At 41.3% G+C, this 21,564-nt stretch overlaps 1 protein-coding gene across 8 annotated transcripts in view; it reads right to left on the reverse strand.

Annotated features, from left to right (window-relative positions):
- The window catches only part of qkia (QKI, KH domain containing, RNA binding a), a 93,026-nt gene that overhangs the window by 7,257 nt on the left and 64,205 nt on the right, over positions 1-21,564 (reverse strand). For all 8 annotated transcript variants that reach the window (XM_041812383.1, XM_041812379.1, XM_041812385.1 and 5 more), the window contains exon 5: positions 1,842-1,929. In XM_041812383.1, coding sequence (XP_041668317.1) covers positions 1,842-1,929 — 88 coding nt within the window. The remainder of the gene's footprint in view (positions 1-1,841; positions 1,930-21,564) is intronic.

The following is a 21,564-nucleotide window of genomic DNA, read 5'->3' on the forward strand; positions in this document are numbered from 1 at the left end:
TGATTAAAAAGCAAACACTGAAGATGTATGAGCATATGACTAACATGCAGAGTTGAGCGGGAGAAATATAGCAATGTGCTGAAAGTTGGCCAGGAGCAAGTGATACAAAGGGATCACATCTGTACTGCAGGGAGGAGGGTAGGAGGAAAGGTGGATGAAGGACAGAAATATAGTCTAAACAGAGTGAAAGTATTCCTAATCATGGTTTGGAGGAGAACATAAATGATTTAGAAAGGTTCAGAGAGAGATCTGCTTGTGGTTGGATATAAAACAATGGTATGTACTAGGGGTGTAACGATATTTGTATTTGTTGGTTTAGGATTCGCAGTTTGGTGAATGTAGTAACATGTTGAATACCATCGAACCATTAAAAAACCAATTGCAGGGGAGCAGGTGGCCTAGTGGTTAAAGGCGCTCCCCATGTACGCGGCCGGCCCGGGTTTGAATCTGGCCGGAGGCCCTTTACCACATGTCTCTCCTCCACTCTTGACCCTGTTTCCGACTCTATCCACTGTCCTCCTCTATCTAATAAAGGCACAAAAATGCCCAAAAATAAATCTTAAAAACAAAAAAAAAAAACAAATGCAACAAGTATTTATCTGCCAATATAGGTGATAGTCATGTTTGTACGTGATTGATAACTGCTATTAAACAACCAACGAAAAAGAGGAAGAAGCTGGCTAAACAAAACACACGAGGCAGTGAAAGCAGAGAGGGTCGAAGACATTATCATTGCTAATATATTTTAAAGACTAATGTATATGAAAGTTATTGCAGGTTGAAGTCATGCAGAATCCTGAAAAAGCCATTGAAATTTGAGTGAAGCTAGTGGACTTCCTGTCGGGATTTTGGTATGGGTCCAAGAGGCTTTTTTGTAGGTCTACTAGTGACTATGCATATGACCAAAAATCAAGGATCAAGGATCAAGGATATCTTTATTATCCCCGAAGGGCAATTTGCTTCACAGCCAGCAGTACTCATCAGCCTAGGTTGAATGGTCTGCAGAGGCTGGTTGTTTGAAGTGATGCAGGAGGGAAAAAAAAAAAAATTCGAACACTAGAGCCAGATTGTAGCCCCACCCTATGGTGAAAACTCAAGCTTTTGATAACTTTAGATCTCCAGCTTGGCTGGAATCACCCCAAAAATTCTGGAGTCAATCAGATAAAATCCTTCAGACTAGTTTGTTAAAATGTCTGACCTGTAAAATGTCCGATGATCTCATTTCTTGTGCATATTTTTAAAAGACAGTATATTGGCCTTTTGTTTGTCCTGACATGATACATATGTGTACCTATTTTCATGCATGTAGGTGAAACCAGTGGGAGGGGCTATCCAAAAATGTTACTAAGGGGCACTGCAGGGACACCATTTTTCACACAAAATAACATTTTTTTCAGCAGGATTGATAAGTGTGCAAATTTTGGTCAGTTTTTAGTCATGGTAAGGCCCTCAAATCAGCAACCCATTTGATGGATGAAAAATAGTTATAAACCCTACAGTTTCAATAGGGCCCTCTTTCAGAGGTCTGTGCTCGGGCCCTGATAATCTAGAATAAATAAATCTGGGACTTTGTTCCTTTTTAATTGGTAAAATGAACCCGTACCGAACTGACCCGAAAACCAAGCTATGAACAGAACCGTGACCGCTGTGAACCGTTACACCCCTAGTATGTACAGAGGAGATATGACTATGCATTAGTTTGATGAATGTAAACAGTTTTAATGAGAAATACAGAAAGTATTCTATATAAGGTATGGTTTATGGAGTTTAAGATTAGTTGTCTGTGGTGCAAAACAGATGATAGTTAATGTAGATGTGCGTGTTCTTGGCAGCTCACTTACGTGTTTTGATGTTGTTGTCTCTGTACGTCCCATTGAGAATTGCTAGCTCCATCAGCTGCATCTTCTTCAAATTATCTTCCCCCTCCGCCTGTGGAAAACAGAAACTTTAGTGTTCATTCACTAACACACCACACACTAATTTCACAGGAGCAGAGCTCCCCTTTATAGACCAATTGAAGCAATCCACATGTCGACCGTTTCACCTAATAACATGCTGGGGTGTTGTTTTAAAGCTACGCTGGGGCAGCTAAATCATTTGGACACTACATGTCATCTGCTCTCCTCAGCAGTTGGATGGGGTTTAGACGAACAGAGATGGTGATAAGCTTAAGTGCTGTTGTCATGGCGGAGTGCCTTGTTGCTCCTAAAATGCTGACAGAGACATTAAGTGTGGGAATGCATATTCATAATCCATATCAGAATGATAATTACTGTAATTTTCTTTTGCTCCCTTGTGCGCAATCAAATGCGCAATAACCGTCCTGGCTAATGTCAGTCCTGTCAATTAATGTTTGGATAAATAAATACAAAAGCCGCAGCCACTGTCATTATCGCCAAATTAGGGGACTGAAATTATTCACGGAAAGCAATTAAGATAGCACCCCCCCTCCTCCCACACACACCCATCCACCCTCCTCCCCTAAACTCCATTTCCCCTGGAGCTACCGAACACTCAATAACCATGACAACAAAAAAGCCCCAGTGATTTCACAGGTTATACATCATAATTTAAGCAGGGCTTTTGTGTTTGTTTCTCCTTACGCTGAGGGGAGCAAAGAAATCCATGTGAAGCATCCTGACCTCTTGCCCCTATTTAAATAAACTGTTGAGCTCATGTCTTTTTGTGCTAAAATGGTAAAATTGTGACACTTGTTCCTTCAACATTGTACTTTCATCTGCACATAAACACATGAAGAAGGACAGAACAGCCTCTTTATGATGGCAATAATAAAAGCAGGATGGCAGATACTGAACCTTCTCCATTTCTCTATTCCATCTCTGCACACGCTGTCTCCTGGACTAAGTCGAACAACAGTCTGCTGCTCTATTCACAGGATGATAAGGAAAGAAAGACGTGGTGAGGGAGAGAGAAAGAAAGGAGAAAAAAAGAAAAAGAACGAGGGCTCAGAGCTAAGCCCTCCCTTGAGACTCCTCTTCAACACCGCCACAGTGAGAGGAAGAGAAAGAGCGAGGTTAAGCAAGAGAAAAAGTGACACAGGCTGGTCTCCCTTGACTAAATATAAGGCAGTGGCTTCAGAGCAGACACAGTATTCAGCTGTGTTTGTGTGTGCGTTTCTGTGGATGTGCCTGTGCAATGTTTAGTGCACCAAAGAGCTGCCAATTAACGGAGCAAGGAAATTTTCTCTACTGCTTTTTCTCCTTCACTACCTCCACTGTGCGCAGTCTCTCTTTTCTTTTAATGGGGGAGGCTAGAAGTACAAAAATGTCACGTTTCTTTTCTACATGCTTATTCATGCAAGGACAGATTGGGCTAAACACTAGTAGTGCCACATTTATGACTCTATGAAGCAATTTAAGATGTTGTGGTGACATGAATCAAAGACCTAACTTAACATTTACCTTAATATTTTCCTGCAAAGCCACATAGTGTTTAAGACCTAAATCAAACCATGTGCAACAGTTATCTAAATAACAGCAGGAAAAGCTGTGCAGTTTCAGTAATAAAGTGGGCATTTCCCTCAAACTAACTCTAAAACATCTTAACTAAAGATGCGTCGAAATGGTTGCCAACCTCTCCATTGTTCCCTCACTAACAGCTCCAGAGGTGAGGGAAGGACCACTTGACATCCAGTGTCAACAATAATAACCAGACCAGGCTAATTGAACATGGCCCAGGTCAATAGCTAGCATTGCTAATATGAGCGAGTTAACCCTCTTCAACTCAGAAATCAAAATCACTGCTAATTACATTCTGCAAGACCTGTGCAAAACACACACAACCAGTTTCTCATGATTAAATCTCAGTTACTTTCTTGTTACTTCTTAATTATCTACAGCTTACACACCGATTTAAAACTTCTGTGAGGGGATTTTAAGCTGTTCTGAAACAGACTAAAATTATTAGTAATGTGCTTTAATAACCTAAAAATACAAAATAGGTTCAATCCATTAACTTCATTTATATTTACTCTTAATGATTCCCTTATCAATGCCTTACTTGTGTCTTGAAAAGCAAGGTCTTGCAGGAGATAGTGAAGCGAGCGAGAACAGAGAAGTCAAGGAAGTAAGTATGGCAGAAAGTCACAAAAACAGGCTAAAGCGGTGGAGAGTGTGACTTCACTTCTTTGAAAAAATGACGAATTTTGATGAATGGTGATTTCATTCAAGGCATGTATCTTTTTGCACAAGTACTGTTACTTTTGCACAAGATCTTAATTTGTTTTTTATACATCTTGAGATCTAAGATCCAGAGACTAGTTTTATATTTATTTTAAGGTTGTATCTTTTCAAGGAAATGAGCAGTAGTATTGTGCTCTAATACAAGTTCAGAGATTGGAGATCCAGACAACAGTGTGCTTAACTGAGACATTTCCAACAAATAAGAGACCTTGCTGTTTAGGTCAACTTAGTACTTCAGTCTACTTTTCCAAAAAGAAAATTCTCAGGGTAATTGATAAGGTAGTCGATAAATAATCAAATGGATAAGAAGAATGGATAATGGCATCGATATCAATAAAATCTTATCATTTCCCATCCCTACATGTACTGGACAAGATTAGCTCAGAGCAAAGATGTACCACTTTGCACAGGGGCCACCAAAGTTGACACAAGCTCCAGTGCCTCATTGGAGCTTTAAACCTAGACCCCTACAGCTTATGTAAAGAACAAAAACAACAACAAAAAAAATCATGAATGTGCTTAGCTTTCAAAGCTTCACACTTGTGACAGCAACAAATCAAACATTTATCTTTGCCATTTTATGGAGAGCTGGATAAACACTTCTCACTCTGCTGAAATTACACTGTCACAGGCTTTTCCTAACACACAGGCCTTATGTCTCCTAACTACCATTTAAAAAGGGTTTTCTGAAATCAACCAACATTGTCAGGAAGTTGTATCCGTACAGGAGGAATGCAAACCAGAGCAACACAGCTCTTTGTGGAAAACACTTAAAAACACAAGACTAACCTTTGGATCAAAAAATAATGAGCACATTAAAGGTTGTTAGAGGTGAAGTAGTTTTATGTATGAAAGAGTACAAGGAGGGAGCTCCACAGCAGGGTACATAACAGGACACCAGCATGCTGGGAAAAAAATGTTAGGCCTGCTTATGTTTGTGTGTGCTGTATGATGATAGATCTGCAGGGTTGTGGGGGTTAAATGCATGCAGGGCAAGGTGGGATGCCACCATCCATCCAACTGTGCATAGGTGGCATGCTGCCTGCTGTGAGGAGAGAGACTAAAATACAGGGCAGTGAGAGGGGAAGAGCACAGATGCTGCTGCTGGGACGGGGTGTGCGCTGCTGTGTGTGAAATGTGTGTATCCCCAGTGGAGAGGCGCTGATATAGCTCCATCTTCTCACTACCACCATTTGTTAGCAAAGGCATTCAAACCTCAACAAATTATTTCTGTTTTACATCTGAAACAAGCCAATTTTCCAGCATCAAGATACAATTCCCTGCCTAGATTTTGCCAAGTGGACGTTTGGAAAGTGCTGGCTGTGTTTGAGGTTTACAAGAAGGAAGCTAGCCGATCTAAAATGGCTGCAGACAGGAGCTGTGAGATCAGACAAAACCAAAACATAATGTTTAGGACACCTCTAGAGTGGAGTTGGAGCAGCTCTGTGTGAAGTGGGCCAGCTTCCTGCCACAGACGCACAGCTTAGATGAATGTTTGATGAAGAGCGCCTGAGAGAGTGTTTAACACTTTAATGTCGCCTTGCTCAAGGTGTTGTAGCATTAACAGACTCCACAGTCAGCGTCCATCCTCCATAATAAAACAGTCACTCAGCCAATGTGCAGACCCTGTGTGAAAGGATGCTGCATGCGTCTGCAATGATCAGACTGAGGGGGATTCCCAGGAGAGGAACAGCTGCTGGATTATAGAATGAGAAGGATGAGGGAAGGAAGGTTTTCGTTATCATCGCTAACGTGTAGGCATGCATGCACGTAACAACCCCCCCACACACACACACACACTCCTGTCCATCAGTGGAAAAGCCACTCAATAAAGCTGCTCTATCCAGAAGAATCAGATTCAATCAATGAGGCCTATTTGTGAAATCAGCAGAGCGGGAAAAGCTATCAGGGAGGAGCAAGACAGAGGGGATGAGGAAGGGAGGGGAGAGAGAGAGGAAGGGAGGAGTGCGGTGAGCTAAAGTAGGTGAGCCGTGTCCCACTGTCGCTACCTGACAACCCTGCGATGAGGTCACTAGATGCATGCTAAATCACTGTCATGCCTCACTCTCCTGCCACTCTCTTGTGCATATGCTGATAAATATAAACTGGAGCTAATGCCGATTTCTACAGACAATAGGGCTTATGCTAAATGATGTTTGTGTGTGAGTAAGCAACAGATGAAGAACTGTCAGTGAGTGTTTATAGGGCCGCTCTCTCATTCTCCACCCTGACACCCTGGCTCCAGACCCTTTCCTATCCATCTCACCCGGAGATAAACACAACAGGCGCCTGGATTAGGTTGGATGAATTCGCTCATGTCTTTGGCTGCAACTGAGGGGGAGTTTTTTGCTCATATCTGGCAAGAGTTACCGTCTATGCTGCTTGTCTCTTCTGGGAGAGATGAAATGATGAGCAGAGAGAGATAGAAGGAAAAGAGAGGTGGAACAAAAGTAAGGGTGGGGGAAAGCGCTGCGGAGCAAAGAACAAGAGAAAGCGTGAATGATTGTCTTTGAGTTGGTGGGGAGATGGAGAGATATGCAGGAAGACGAAAGGGATGGCTGCAGAATATGAGACAAGAAAAGACAGACAGGGTAGTGAAAACCAATTTGTCTGTTCCCCAGTGGGCTGACACCGGCTACGGCCTGCTTTCCTTCCCTGGCCTGACTGCCAGTCATCACAAGCAGACGTATTCTCACATGCCTGTACGCACACATATCTTAGGCCGGAGCAGGGCCAGGGCCAGGATCTCTCCAAACTACTCCAATTACCTCAGCAGTAAACACAGCCTGCCCTGGCTGCCTCCTGGGATACAGAAAGAGGCAGAATGTGTAGAAGTGAGAAGAAGGAAGGAGGGGGAATTTAGTAGAGTTTATAGGAGGCGTTGGTTGTGGGAGCCTCAGGGAGGGAGGAGTAGATGACTTCATGTAGAGGGGTGGATCTTGTAGTGGCGGCAGCTGGTTTTTCTCCCGTTCCCCTCCTTCTCCCACCTCCCTTTTGGTTCCTTCCCAAACTCTAACATCTGGAGGAAAATGATTACTCTCGCCACGCTGCCAAGACGACTTATCAACAATTCCACACTCTCAAGGAGCGGACGGTTAGGGGAGAGGAAGGAATGAGTACTTGTAGCGAGCTTGAAAACATCTCCACGCTAAATAAATAAGTGACAAGAAAGTTTAATCAATTCAAGGCAACTAAAGCAAACTTGGAAGCCGGATTGGGTAAAGAAACGAAAACACATTCTTAGCGAACCTGGTTCTCATGTTTTCATAGACAAGACTATAAATCAAAGTACTCCAGCAAAAGTAAAAAACACATAAATAACAAACACCCACTCACACAAACCTCTTTCATGGGAAAACATGCATTCATAAAGTAATAAAAAGAAAAGAAATAAAACATATACCACACATCAAAACCAGCTCTCACTTCAATCCCAACAGCAAGTATCCATCAACTACAGAGGAATAATAGTGATAATATAAGGCTTCACAAACACATAACCATTTTCCCTTCTGCTTTCACAAAAAGCCTTTTTTAAAGAGTGAGAAGGAATAAGTGCTTCATGTCCTTTCTCAAATTCACTGGTGCATTTTCAAAGGCAATTTTCTTTCCTCTGCCTCGCTCCTCAGCGTTTGTGAACATATCTGCCAAGGGAATCAGGCCTCAACTGTATTTTCCTTTTTTCCCTAAAGACGTAACAACGCAATCTCCGGCAACTCTCCTCTCTCGACTGTCTCCTACCTCCACAACACTCTCGCAAAGCCTCTTTATTTCTCCTTTACTCCTTTGCTCCCAGACAGCTCTGTTAGCGATGTGCGCCATTAGTCATGCTAAACCACCGCCACACTAGCTCATTAGCATAGAAGTGAACCTGACTCCAGTCAGATTATTACAAACACATCACGGCTGCTCCGCCCCATTACTGTCAATCATCCAGCTTACTGAGGTACAGTTGAAAGTGGCACATTAAAAAGTCAGGGACTAACCCTTTTGTTAATTCTTCACTTTCGGCATCTTAGCAGAGCTCAGATTAGCCAAGTCTTGGAGTAAAAGTTTTTGCATTCATTCCTGCGAATTAACCAGAACATGAAAGGTAAATATGGGTGGCAAACAGTCTGAGCTCTGTTTTTGGCCCTGGCTCCTGCATCCATGAGGATTATGACGATTTTTATTGTCCTGAGGAAGAGGGAGGTGGGCAACCATGGAGCTATGCGCTTGTTGCATCAATATCAACTGACACGTACATGCACAGACAAGAAATCAACAACAGGAGAGAGGAGATGAAAGTAAGAAAGAAAAGAGGAAAGAAAATGTTCTGCTTAATGCACTTTGTAAAAATGAAAGAAAGAAAAACAGTTTTTACTCCTGCTAAAGTCATCTCTAATAGCACAAGAGGGAAAAGCTGTGTGGAAATTTTGAACGATCTTGTTTATCCTTAGAAACTGGGCTTGTATTCAACGTACATTACAGCATAAAAGCAGATTAAACTTCATATAAATAACCTGAAAATTATACAGAGATTTAAGAACAAGATTTAGACATGTTATTAAAGCTTGCAGGCCTACAGCGGCTTTTACAAACAGATGATGTTAGAGGCTAACAGCAGGAGGGATCTTTCAGTCCCACCATGTTGTACAGCCTGGGAACAGCTGTCCATTCTCTCCTGTCCCTCATCATCATCTGCTCCCCACCCACCAATTTAACTCCTTCTCGTTCCTCTCTGCCTATATTCCCAATCTGCATCCTCGACCTCCGCCTTATGCATGCACTTCTATTCTATTTCTTCTACTTTTCTACCCTTCCCTTTATCCCTCATTCCACCAGGCTGCCAGACGCTGTATTGTTCTGTCCCTGCGATCCTTTAATGCCATCCAATCGACCAGGGAATATCTTGAAGGGATTTGGCTGGGGATGATTTGGGAGCTTTAAATACTGCTGGGGGATTTGCATCATTCAGAGATCCTGACTCAGAGCTGATCGCTGGAACCTTCTCATAAAACAAGGATCTAAGAACCTCCTGCAAGATGAAAACCTGGAGAACTCTGAATGCATCTATGTGGACGTATGCAGGGCTCTAAAAAAGACAAGTCATACTGTTGAAGCACAGTCTGTTATTTAAAGTTCCTAATGTGCATATATTTACAACCCTGATTCCAGAAAAGTTGGGGTGCTCTAAAATGTAGATAAAAACAGAAAGCAATTATTTGTAAATCTGATAAACCCATATTTTATTTGCAATATAACTAAGACATTTTACCATTTAATGAAAAATACACTTCCGCAAAAAAATAGGGATGTGCCAACAAAAGGCTGGAAAACTAAGTGGTGCTAATGAAAAAACAGCTGGAAGAGCATTCTGCAACTAATTAGGTTAATTGGCAACAGGTCAAGGACATGACTGTGTATAACAGGATCATTTCAGAGGGGCAGTCTCTCAGAGGCAAAGGTGGGCAGAGGTTCACCAATCTGTGAAAATGGTATAAAAAAATTGTGGAACAATTTCAGAGACTTTGAATATCCCACCATCTTCAGTTCTTGATATCATCAAACGATTCTGAGAATCTGGAGAAATCTCTGTGTGCAAGGGACAAGGGCCAACTCAATACCTCCAGTAATCATTGTCCGTCAACACAGTTGGCCGTGCTAACCACAAATGAAGGTTAAAGCTGTACTAGAAAAGAAGAAGTCATAAACAAACACAATCAGGAAACACTACTGTTTAAAATGGACTGAAGCAAAATGAAAAATTGTTTCTGTGGTCATGAAAGAAAATTCTTTTTGGAAACTACAGATATCATGTGCTGCGGACCAAAGAGGAGAGGGACCGTCCAGCCTGTTATCAGCACACAGCTCAAAAGCCTGCATCTGTGATGGTATGGGGTTGCGTTAGTGCCTATGACATGGGCAGCTTACACACCATCAGTGCTAAAAACTATATAGAGGTTTTAGAGCAACCTATGCTTGCATCCAGACAAAGTCCCTTTTAGGGAAGCCCTTCAAGACAATGGTAAACCAAATATTGCATTCCTTAACAACAGCATCACAGTATTTACTTTTTTAAATGTGTTGCTGGCTTCAAATTCAAAATGAGCGAATGTTTTTCATAAAATTGTAAAATGTCTCAGTTTGAACATCTGATATGTTGTATATGTTCTATTATAAATACAAAATAAGTAATAATATTTGCATATCATTACATGCCTTTATTTACAGCATCCTAACTTTTTTGGAATTTGGGTTGCACAAAAGTACAAGCCTGACATTACAGTGAATTGATCCTACACACCAAAAGCTTGTGTAGATTACAGAGCCAAATCAAGCCTGTGTTAAGCCCACAAAATGCCTTTAGAAAAATGACATCCTGTTTTCTTAGTATTTTATTGTTGGGTGCCTTCACTGCCACAAAAAAAAAAGAAAAAAAAAAAAACACTGGGATTTCAACAAAGCTTTTAGAAGAGAGAGGGAAAAAAGAGAAATGTTTGGGTTAGTTTTCTGTGCCCCACTAAACACATCCCACTGTGGGGAAAACCAGTCAGAGTAGTAGACACCAAGTGAAGTGTTTCAAACATCATGGCTAACAAACAATAACAGGATAAAAGAGAAGAGAAGCTGACTGATAAGCAAAGCAAGTGAACCCAAGTGAGATAAATTCGACACTCGATACACATTGAGGGGAGACAAAGAAAGCTATCAGTCCAGGGTTGGCTGGTGGGACTCAGAGAATGGAGTCTGAAATGAGTTGAGCGACGGCTGGCAGAGCAAGTCATCACAGACTGGAGGAGCTGAATTTGATGGGCGGCCTTTGGGCTCTCTAAACGCTGAGCTCCACACAATCCTATTTTCCCTTCCTAAACAGTGGGACACACGGTCACTGGGGAAGCAGAGATGAAAGCAGTTTGTGTATGTCTGTGTGTTCCCACTTTGCAGATGTGAGAGCTTGGCCCTGCTTAGACCTCTGAGAAAGTTCAGAAACCACTGCAAATGGACGATGTCTATGGTGGAGGGTTTGTTAAGAGTGAAGGGAGACAATGTGCTGGAGTGTCAATCAACACTGGACCTTTGGAAATGCAAGGTCCAACTAATGGACCCAGGAAAACATCTACACACAGACGCACACATCTGCATCGCCTTGCCTCTCTGTGAGGGGATTAAGGAGACCTTCAAAGAGAGGCAAAGAGATTGGCTCGGGGCGCAGGGTCCCTCTCCTCTCCCACTAGAGAGACCAGGGCAGATTAAAACTGCCCGGGCCTCTCCGCCCGCCTTGTTACCTCCCCCTCTTTCTGCGCTCTGTATTAGGACACTTGAAAACCCCACCCAGAGGAGCCTAATGCAACCAGGTGGATTAGGAAGGAGGTTATTCTACAATGATGTGAGAGACCTGGGTGGTTTGGGACCTCAGTGCATGTGTATGTGTGTGGACTGAAATTAAAAGGACAGTACAAGTGGGGAAGGCAATTTTGTAAGTGGTGCAGAGGGCTTGTGTACATAACATGCACCTTCACTGGGGATCTCAGCTGATTTTAAAATCTAAATGGATGAGACAAGAGAAGAAACAGGACTAGTTGTCCTCTGAGGGAAGAAATAAAAGAGATGGATGAGCAACAGGGTGATGTTTCAAGGAGAGAAAAAGGAGGGAAGAACTCAAGAGATTGACAGAGAGAGTGTGCTAATTGTGGCATTATGAGGATGAGGTTGGGCTTAGAAATATTAGATGACAAGTTTCTAACCTCAGAAAAAGTAGAGACATTGTTGCTTGCACTTTGCTTGTTGTGTTTTTCTAAGTTAATAACTGACCCAAACTTTCCGAGGAAAAATTACATTAAAAATAAGGGATGCACATGTTATCGGCTTAACATTGGTACTGGCAGATATCACAGCAAACACAACATCCCCACTGTGAAGCATGGTGGTTGCAGCATCATGCTGTGGGGATACTTCTCAGCAGCTGGCTTTGGAATGCTATGAAAAAATGCTTTGGAATAATGGAAAATCTTGGAGGACAATCTTATTCAGTGTTATTGGGAGAAGATTTATTTTCCACTAAGACAATAAGGGAAAACAGCAAAAGCTACACAGAAAGGGTAGAAAGACAACAAGGGGAATTTTCTGGAGTGGCAGTCATTCCAGATCTCAATCCAATAGAGTATTTCTGGCTGGGCTTGAAAAGGGCTGGGCACCCCCAATTCCCATGTAGTCTGACTGAGCTTGCACGGTTTTCCAAGGAAGGACAGAATAAAATTGCATTGTCTAGATGTGCAAGCCTGATTGTGACATTTCTGTACAGACTCAGTGCTGTGAATGTAGCCAAAGGTGCATTTACTGAATACTGAACTGAAGAGCATGAAAATATTTCATGAAGCCACTTTGTAAAAATCAGTTTTCACTTTGACATTTTTTTGTATTTTTTTTGGTCTAAAAGCCAAAGTATATTGACCATGTATGATTTATAAAGTCAATAAAAGGGGTAAAGTCAATTAAAAAAAAAAAAATTCACAGGCACTGTATCAGTACCAATGTCAGCAAAAATTAGAAATATGGGGATATCAGATATCACCAAAAATTCAATATCATGCATCCCTAATTAATCTGCATCTGTGGTTTATTGTTTGCATGAGCTTTTTATATATGTTTCCAGCTTCTTACAACAATCTGATTTTCTGTTAAACATGACCAAAGAACAATATACATGTTCCTGTGTCTTTCTTTCTTTCTTTCTTTCTTCTGCAATGGTCCATGAGGGATTCAGTGAGCAACAGGGTGATAAAACAAGCAGGGAAAGGTGAAGAAGGAGATGATGCCATTCAGCACAAATGTTATTGCAATCTGAATCTTTCTCCGCTTCAGAGTTTACACCATTTCCTGTAGCTCGCTCCGTGACCAGACTGGTGATGAAATGGGAACAACATGCAGAGTGGAATTCAAAAATTGCTTGGTCTGATTTGTATTTTTTTTGTATGTCACACTGTGTGTGCAGTAACATATATTTGAAACACATCAAAGTTTAGTATAAATCTGTCCCATGGGAGATGTTAAAAAAAAATTCTTGCAAATCCCATTTAAAAAAAAAAACACCTTAATGAGCACAGTTCCTTTTTTGGAGTTGTTTAAACATAAAAAGGACTCTAGTTACAGTTAACAGCATTTCAAACTCATGGGGCTTTATTTGATCATGTCAGGATAAGTAGTGTTTTATACAAGCATTTTCAGCAACATATAGGAGGCACAGGGACAACACCCCTGCAGAGAAAGCTTCTCAGTTGTAGCACCAGGAAATTAAAAACAGGAGGAGGACAGGAGTAGGGAAGGTGTCCAGGCTGAGACAGGTTGTTCCCCTGCAGGGGTACTGTTTTTTAAGGGCCAGAACCACCTGTCTGCCCCTCAGGAGAGCCGCAGAGCTGGAGACAAGGAGTATCAGGCAGATGGAGATTCGGGTGGGAGGGATGGCAGGGGAGGAACCCTTGGGCCAAGACCAGAACAAGTCCTTCCTGGCTTCCTGTTGGGTTTGAGCTGACAGGAGGGACTCGGCACACATGGAAAGGCGCTCAATAGTTACTCTATGCAGTACAGCAATAAAAAGCTGAGACCAGAGGAATGTGTGGAACTAGGGAATCATCAAAATTGTGTCGCGACAAGAAACGGCTGAGCTTTTTTGCCAATATCCTCTCTGCAAATCTAATGAAAAATATATACTTTCAAAACACAAGTGACTCTGCTATGCTTTCCTGATTTGTGACATGTAGCCCATCCTGTGTGGATTTAATGGACTGTGATGGCTGTGAGGCATCTGCAGATAAGATTATAGGGACAGGAGAGAGACGGAGGCAAAGAGAGAGAAAGGCAAGCAGGGAATGAGGGGTTAAAAACACAAAGAATAGAGAAAGACTTATAGGGATCTAGATTGGTAGATGCCAATCAAAAGAATAATGAAATACCCTATCCTTACACATATGAAAGATGACTAATGGAAGAGCTGCTGTGATTTTTTTTTTTGTGTGAGCATTTTCATAGCAGTGGTAGAAATGGAGGATATAAAAAAAATGCACAGAAAAATAAGTCAAGTATACAATAAAAATCCACACAAGCAGCTATTCTTGCATGACTAGACAAAGAGGGTAGGATGGTGGTTTCCACCCATTTCTAACCTGCTGAATATAAAAATAGCCTCCTTTGTCCTCTCTTCCTTTCTCAGAGGTGCTGAGGGAGGGCCCAGGTAATAAATAGCTCCAAGCTTCTCCTGCCAATAATCGTTTGTTTCCACGTGTGGGTCTTCTGTGTGATGTGACTGTTTATTTTTAACCCAGGTTGGACTGGGATGGCCAGCAGTGTCTTGTCTGAGCCTGCTTCTAGGTGTTTGAAGTTGATGCCAACATTCAGGCCGGAGGGCTTAAGCTTTTTATTGTTGTTTTGGCATCTGGAGCGCAGTTTAAGGGTGGCTCCTGGGCGTAGGATTGGTGATTGTTTATCTACCTAAAAGGGTCAGGGAAAAAGCAGGGAGCTTTCTTGTCTGGGAGCATGCATGAGTAAATAATGTCTCACTGAATGAGCAATCGCGGTCACTTCTCACATGCTAACCAATCAAATGACATGGTGCCGTAATCATTATTGGCATAAGTGTCGGAACAGCCATACCTGTTTGCTGTGGTAAAACTGTTTAAGTGTTCAATTCCAATTACCCACTTATCACCTTCGGATCATTAATCAGAGGTGATTTATACATCACACAGCTTCATTGTTTGCTCTCCTAGTTACAGGGTTTCAAAAGGGGTCAGTGAAGTGCCTGTTTCAGACGTATTAGCAGGGCATACAAGGAGCAAAAAGCTGCATGAATGAGTACAAGAGTGTGAGGATGTGAAGATGGAAAATGGCAAAAGTGTCCGGCGAGAGGATGGCTGGGGGTCAAAGGTGAATCTACTTCCAGGCCGGTCTCTTCTGTGTGAGAGTGAATGGACTCTGGGAAGGCTACACAATGAGATTAACACGCACATTGAAAGCAAGAAAACAGCTCTGAGGGAGGGGCACCGTGATGCAGTCTCAAGTAGAGGTCACCAAGTCAAGGAAGCCAATTAAAAAGATGATTAACATTCATGTGGGAGATGCAGTGTGTGAGTGTGGGTGGGACGGGCTCACCATCATCTCTCACACACAAATATATAATGAGAGCAGTGAACGGTGGAGTCCAGCCTGTTGTAACTGTGGTGTCCTGGGAGGTGGAGATCAGGAGGTTAATATGATCCAATCCAGCTCCTTCATTAGCCTGATGAAGGTAATAACAGTCTACAGGGACAAAGACGCTGCCAGGTTGACTAAAAGTATCTACCTACTGCCTGCTTCAAACTCCTTGAAGCCTACTTGAGCCTGCAGACAGAGTGAGATAATAGCCACTTAAGTAATCTACCATATTAACGTACCCACAAATGTACAGCATGTGAGAAAAGAACTGATATTAAAGCCTTCATCACACCGTTTGGTGTGTTAGTCAGCAGCTTCAATCTGCAGCTGCATCATGCAGCTAGCTTACAAATGGTGAACAAGATGGTTTAGAATGTCAAAGATGTCCGTGTTGATAAAAACATACGAGTTAGTGTGATGAAATTTTCTCCATGAATCACCAAAGTAAAACATCAATTATGTAGCAGGTTATTACACAGACACTGTCAAATATTACCAATATTCTGACCGGTGTATTATCATTACTGTGCTGTTTTTGCTATTGGTATTTTATTTTACCATTATAATTGGCACTGTGACCATATGTCTGTATTAGCAGTTGTTGTTGCTCTGTTCATATCTTTTTTTCCTTTTCCCCCCACCCCCTATCCCACTTTCCAAGCCCAACACAGATGGCTGTTCATCATGAGTTTGGTGTTGCTCCAGGTTTCTACCTGTTAAAAGGATAGCTTTTCTTGCCACTCATTGCTAAATGTTGCCAAGAGCTGTGCTCATGTTGGATTAATGCTGGGTCCCTCTCTCTCTATATATATATATAACATAACAATTAGTAGAAGCTGGACCTGCTCCTTCTGTAAAGTTTCTTGAGACAAACAGGGTTACCAATTTATTTATCATGACAAATACTATCAAAAAAAATTCCACAACCACACTTTTAGAGTGCTTCTCAATGGGGCCTGTTATTGCTGGGAAAGTTAACTTTTTTTCCTTTTGGTAATGACTATGGATGCACAATTTTATTGACAAATAAGTATTGGCAGATATTAGCTTAATGAGCTAGTAATTTTATCAGTGAATATGAAAATTACAACTAATGTTAAAAACCAATATACTGGCAGTAAATACCTGCCTATCAGCTGCAAAAACTGGTTGTAAGTACAAATATCAGTATCAATAGTGGTATGGGCTCAAATGATTTTGTAATACCAGCAAAAATTCAATACTGTGCATCCCTAGTAATGACCATTAGGTGTTTGAAATAGCTCCATGTGTGGAATATTTTCCTATATAAAATATTCTATTACCATGCTAAAGATAATATCAACAGGTAACCTGACATGCTAGATGAATTTAATATATCCACTGAATGGGATTTATTTCACATTCATATGGGAAACCTCCCATACAAAGTGTTTGGGAAGAGCAGGACTTCTCAGCAAACTCTCAGAAAGTGATTGGACGAAAATTCTGTCCATCACAATCAATATAGGCCAATCAGAACAACAAGACAAAATGAGGTAGTAGGTATGCATAGCTCCTGTGAGTAGCAGGAGCTTGGCAGGCAGGCTACTTGAACAGTGGAGCTAGTAGGTGGAAGAAGTGCAGAAACATCTTCTCGTCCAAGAAAGGCTTTCAGTGTGGTTCTTCTGCCCCTCTTTCAATAAAGAAATGCTGTACAGATCTGATTAAAAAAAAACAAAAACTACTGCTCTAGCTACATACCAGCTAATCGCTACACCAGTGGAAGCCATTGTTTATACTGGCTTACAGTAAAACTAGACCCTGCCAAAGATATCACAAATTCATGCCAAAACAGGTCGGGGGAAGGGCAGAAGCATCTTTTCTGCTATGAAAAGCTTGGCTCTTGTTTTCATAAAGAAATGTGGTTCAGTTATGATAATACTGCTGCTATACTATAGCTACATCCAGGCTAATCGCTAAACCAGTGGCAGCCATTGCTATCTTCGAGTACAACTTAAACCCCACCTCATTATCCTCAAATCAGTCTGTTTGGTCAGGTCTGTCCTTAGAATGTGCATTAACATTTCAGACTGGAGCTTCGCAAGATGGATTTGCCTGGTGACAGACATGGAATCTGGCCAATCCATCTGCTTTGAAACATTAATCAACATGATTATAATGTAAAGGACTCCTACCATAGCATTAGGAGCAGCCACCCTCCAATCAGGAGAGGCAAATCAGTTTCTCGTCAATTGTTGCTAGGCTAAAATCAGAAGTCCAACCTCTTCTTGTGTTTGATTTGTCAGAAAGGGAAAAACAACACATCACATGGTGGTGATCCAAAAGTTGAACAATTTTCAACTGAAAGTACTGAGAGTGGCGTGAACACAGCAACAGAAAACAGCTAGTGAGTACTGACTTTATGCACTCAGGATGCTGTGTTGGAAATGCTAACTAAACTCGTTTGGCACTTAAAATAAGTGCTGTACAAAAAATGAGGCTTGTGAACACAGGCCCCTACAGAATAGGTCATACCTGGCAGTTAAACCAAGCACAAACTTTCTTCATTTCAAATGTACATAAAGCACTGACAAGTATAAAGCATTGTAAAGGTTGTAAAATTTGGCTAAAATTTGCTATTTGAACTGGATGACTGTATTTGTGTTGACAAAATAAGACATATTAAATAAAATGTATATCCACAATAGGTGTTAAACAGCACAGCAGTATACATTTACTGATCGATCTTTAATCAATAATATCAGTGCAGCTATTGTTATTCAATGTACCTTTATGGAAGAAAGATATCAAGCAATAATACTAATATGATCTGCACCAAGTATTTAGAAAAGACACCACCCAAGCTGATCAATGAAGCTAAATAAGAAATATGAGCTTCTAATCATGTGGATATGAATGATATCATGCATGACATATGATGCTTTGTGGGGGTTGTAGATTAAGAGTAAATAAGGGGAGAATGGTAGTGATAGGTAGAACTAACAGAGAATAAACATCATTAATTGGAGAGGCACACATGGATGGATACAGCCAGATGGTGTTTTGTACTCATTTGTCAGACGCTGGTGACAGAGAAAGGAGAGGGGAGAGCGAGAGAAAGAAATACAAAAAGAGGTGTTTAATGATTGCATAGTCGGTACCCTGCAGTCTCGAAAAAGACTTGCACTGTTTAAATGTAGCTCTGCTTGTTCTGCATCATCTTCTCTGTGTGCCTTTCCTGTCTGAGTAGCTCTGATGGTGCTGCCACTGTAGCGCTCTGCCAAAGTCGGATGCATACTGGCGAGTACAGACACAACACCCCGCCGATCGCCTAACTTGGCGTCCATTAAGGTCCATCTGTCTGGCTTTTACAAAAACACCATTTACTGTATGTTCTTCCTCAAAAGAGGTCTGTAGCAGAGGGAGAAAGAGGAGAGAAAAATGAGAGAGATGAGGAGGAACAGAAGGCTCAAGAGAGCAAAAGACAGGAATACGAACAAAAAGGTTGGTGTGCAGGTTTGTCCAAAAGACAAACTTAGTCTTCGCTGGGGAGAGCTACAATGAGACTGGGATGCCAAACACAGAAACTGATGGAGAGTTCTTCCCCAGCTATCCACTGCCAAGGTAGTTTAGCAAAATGAAAAAGTAGAGCAATTAAACCATCTCCTGGTTTCCATAACAAGGACTTAAAAGTGCAGAAGTGAAAAAGGGACCAAAAATAGAACTTTATAAAAGGAGCATAAAAAGGTTGAAGGGGGAGGTGGGGGAGATGGAGCATAGGAAGAAGCAGGACTTGGTTCTCAAAGTGTGCAAATGGAGAGAAATGCTGGAGGCCGCTGGTCTGCACAGGCTGCTACCATCATCGCTTTGTTCTCTGCAATGACAGTTTCATTCAAGGAGACATGCACTCGGATCTCCCCAGCCAAAGTGCCACAGTGCCAGCTAGTTCTTTCTTTTCTCTGTGCGGTGTTCTTCATTCTTACCTAACCTTTCCTGCTTCTGGGCTGCTGTATCAGTGTGTGTTAAGAGATTCAAGGCTAGCCTGCTACCTTCCTTAATGTACTCTGGGTACCTTGAGGCGAGTGCCTGCAGTCAGCACATTGAATGAAATGTGGAGCTGTTAAGACAGCACTGTTGAAAGCCTTCTTTATCAGACAATCTCTCATAGCTTGAATAGCATGGTTTTACCTTAGATTCTGCTGTAATATAAAGAAGACTGTCCCCACAAGAACCTCTCTTCCCTCCTCTCTTCAAAAAATACACAATAAATTTATGATTTATTTACATTAGTCCTTGCAGATAAAATAATATTCACTTGAAGCCAGAATCAACAGACTTTACCCTAGCAAAAACCATTTAGGTAGCTGGCTTCTAACTACTGAGCATATTTCAGTGCGTCAGAGAACACAAGGGCTCTACCAAGTCTGCTTGTGCTTTAAACAGCAGAATTTGCAGCTGAATTACATGCTTCATTTTGTATATTAGCAATCATTATAATTGAAAACAATACAAAGGTCAAAGCCGCTGACAATGTTATTACTGCCACTGGAGCCAACTATATTTAGCTAAGACTCAAAACATGTAAAAGCTGGGTATCCAACTCTGGAAAAATCAGCAAGAAAAAAGCTAGATCATGAAAATGAGCAAAGATTATTTAAAAAATTGCAAGAAGATCTTCATGGTTAAATTTAAGCTGTTAAGATAAATTAATACTATTAATCACAATTAAGGTCCACATTTAGTGCACAAGTTTTTTTTTACCATGATTGAAAAAACAGTGATGTAAAATATGTCCACCACTTAGGACTGAACAATTTGGGAAATTAATCTAATTTCTTACGGCAAGAAGGTCCCTAGTTCGTTTCCCAGTCAGGGCCTCTGTGCGGGTGCGTGGGTTTTCTCCAGGTACTCTGGCTTCCTCCCTCTACTAAAGCCATGCTCATTTGGTTAATTTGTGACTCTGAATTGCCCGTAGGTATGAGTATAAGCATGCCTGATAATCTGTCTCTGTATGTCAGCCCTGCGATTGACTGGTGACCAGTTCAGGGTGTACCCTCTCTCTCGCCCAGTGACAGCTGGGATAGGCTCCAGCCCCCACAACCCCAAACAGAATAAGTGGTGTGGATAACTGAGGGATGCCCGTCCCTATCCCCACTGCTCTTTAATGTTTAATTTCTCTTTAAAAACAAAAGTCACAGACAGCTCAGTGGACAAGTCAAAAGTGGATCTTGTATTATCAAACATTTATCGTTTTACTGTCCCCTACTTCCTTTTCAATCGATAGCAAATTCCTTTTTGTAGTTAAGTCTATGTTACAATCTTCAGTTGATATATAATAGCAATTCAAGAAGTCAGTTACCCTTTAAGACAGTATAAAAAATGACACAAAAACAGTTTGAACGCAAAATAGTGGAATTTTAAAATGTGATACAAAGGATAAGATTAACGCAGAAGTTCAGAAATGATGTGTATTGTGATTAGAAATTTTAATCTTTTGACAACCTAGTTAAAATTTTACCCTAGCTTCACTGAAAACCTTTATGTAGACACAAAAATGTTTTCTGTACTTTTAGTATCTGGAAAAATGTACCTCAATGTTATCTTAGGACATGACTTTTGTCTGGGCTGAGGCTGGTCTTGTCCAATTGTCTACCTGTCGATTATTTCCCATAAGAACATTCAAACGCTGCAATGACCAGACGTGACTGATGAGAATTTATTACATCTTTAACAATGACTGGTGCTTCCACCTGCCAGTCAATCATACACATGAGCAAGAAAATACAAAAGCAATGACAAAAAAGGCCTAAAAAGCCAAACTGGGCTTAAGGTGTGCACAAACACAATCACAGTTTCATCTACCTATCTACACATCAGCTTCTGCAATTAAACACACAATACCAGTGATGGATCTAAATGAGCAGTCATGCTGAGCAATGACACTGCTGCTTGTCCCTTACAAGCCAGGTGAAAAGAGGACTTAGCCAGCAAGGGTGGCAATGGCTTAGTCTTTTATATAAAACAACAGTGAGTTTATTTTTTAGGAAAGAGGGTCTTTTTTTCCTGTTGTCCATTCTTGATGCAGGAGTTATTTTACAGCATAATAATTCATGACAAAGAAAGCTACACTACATCATTCTGACAAACTGCAGCTGTATGACTTGTAATAAAACACTAACATTTCTGTATGAATCAGTGATGACATAAGATGTACATTTGTCTGAGTTCTTCA

This window comes from Cheilinus undulatus, linkage group 18, assembly GCF_018320785.1.
Source record: "Cheilinus undulatus linkage group 18, ASM1832078v1, whole genome shotgun sequence".
Taxonomy (NCBI): domain Eukaryota; kingdom Metazoa; phylum Chordata; class Actinopteri; order Labriformes; family Labridae; genus Cheilinus; species Cheilinus undulatus.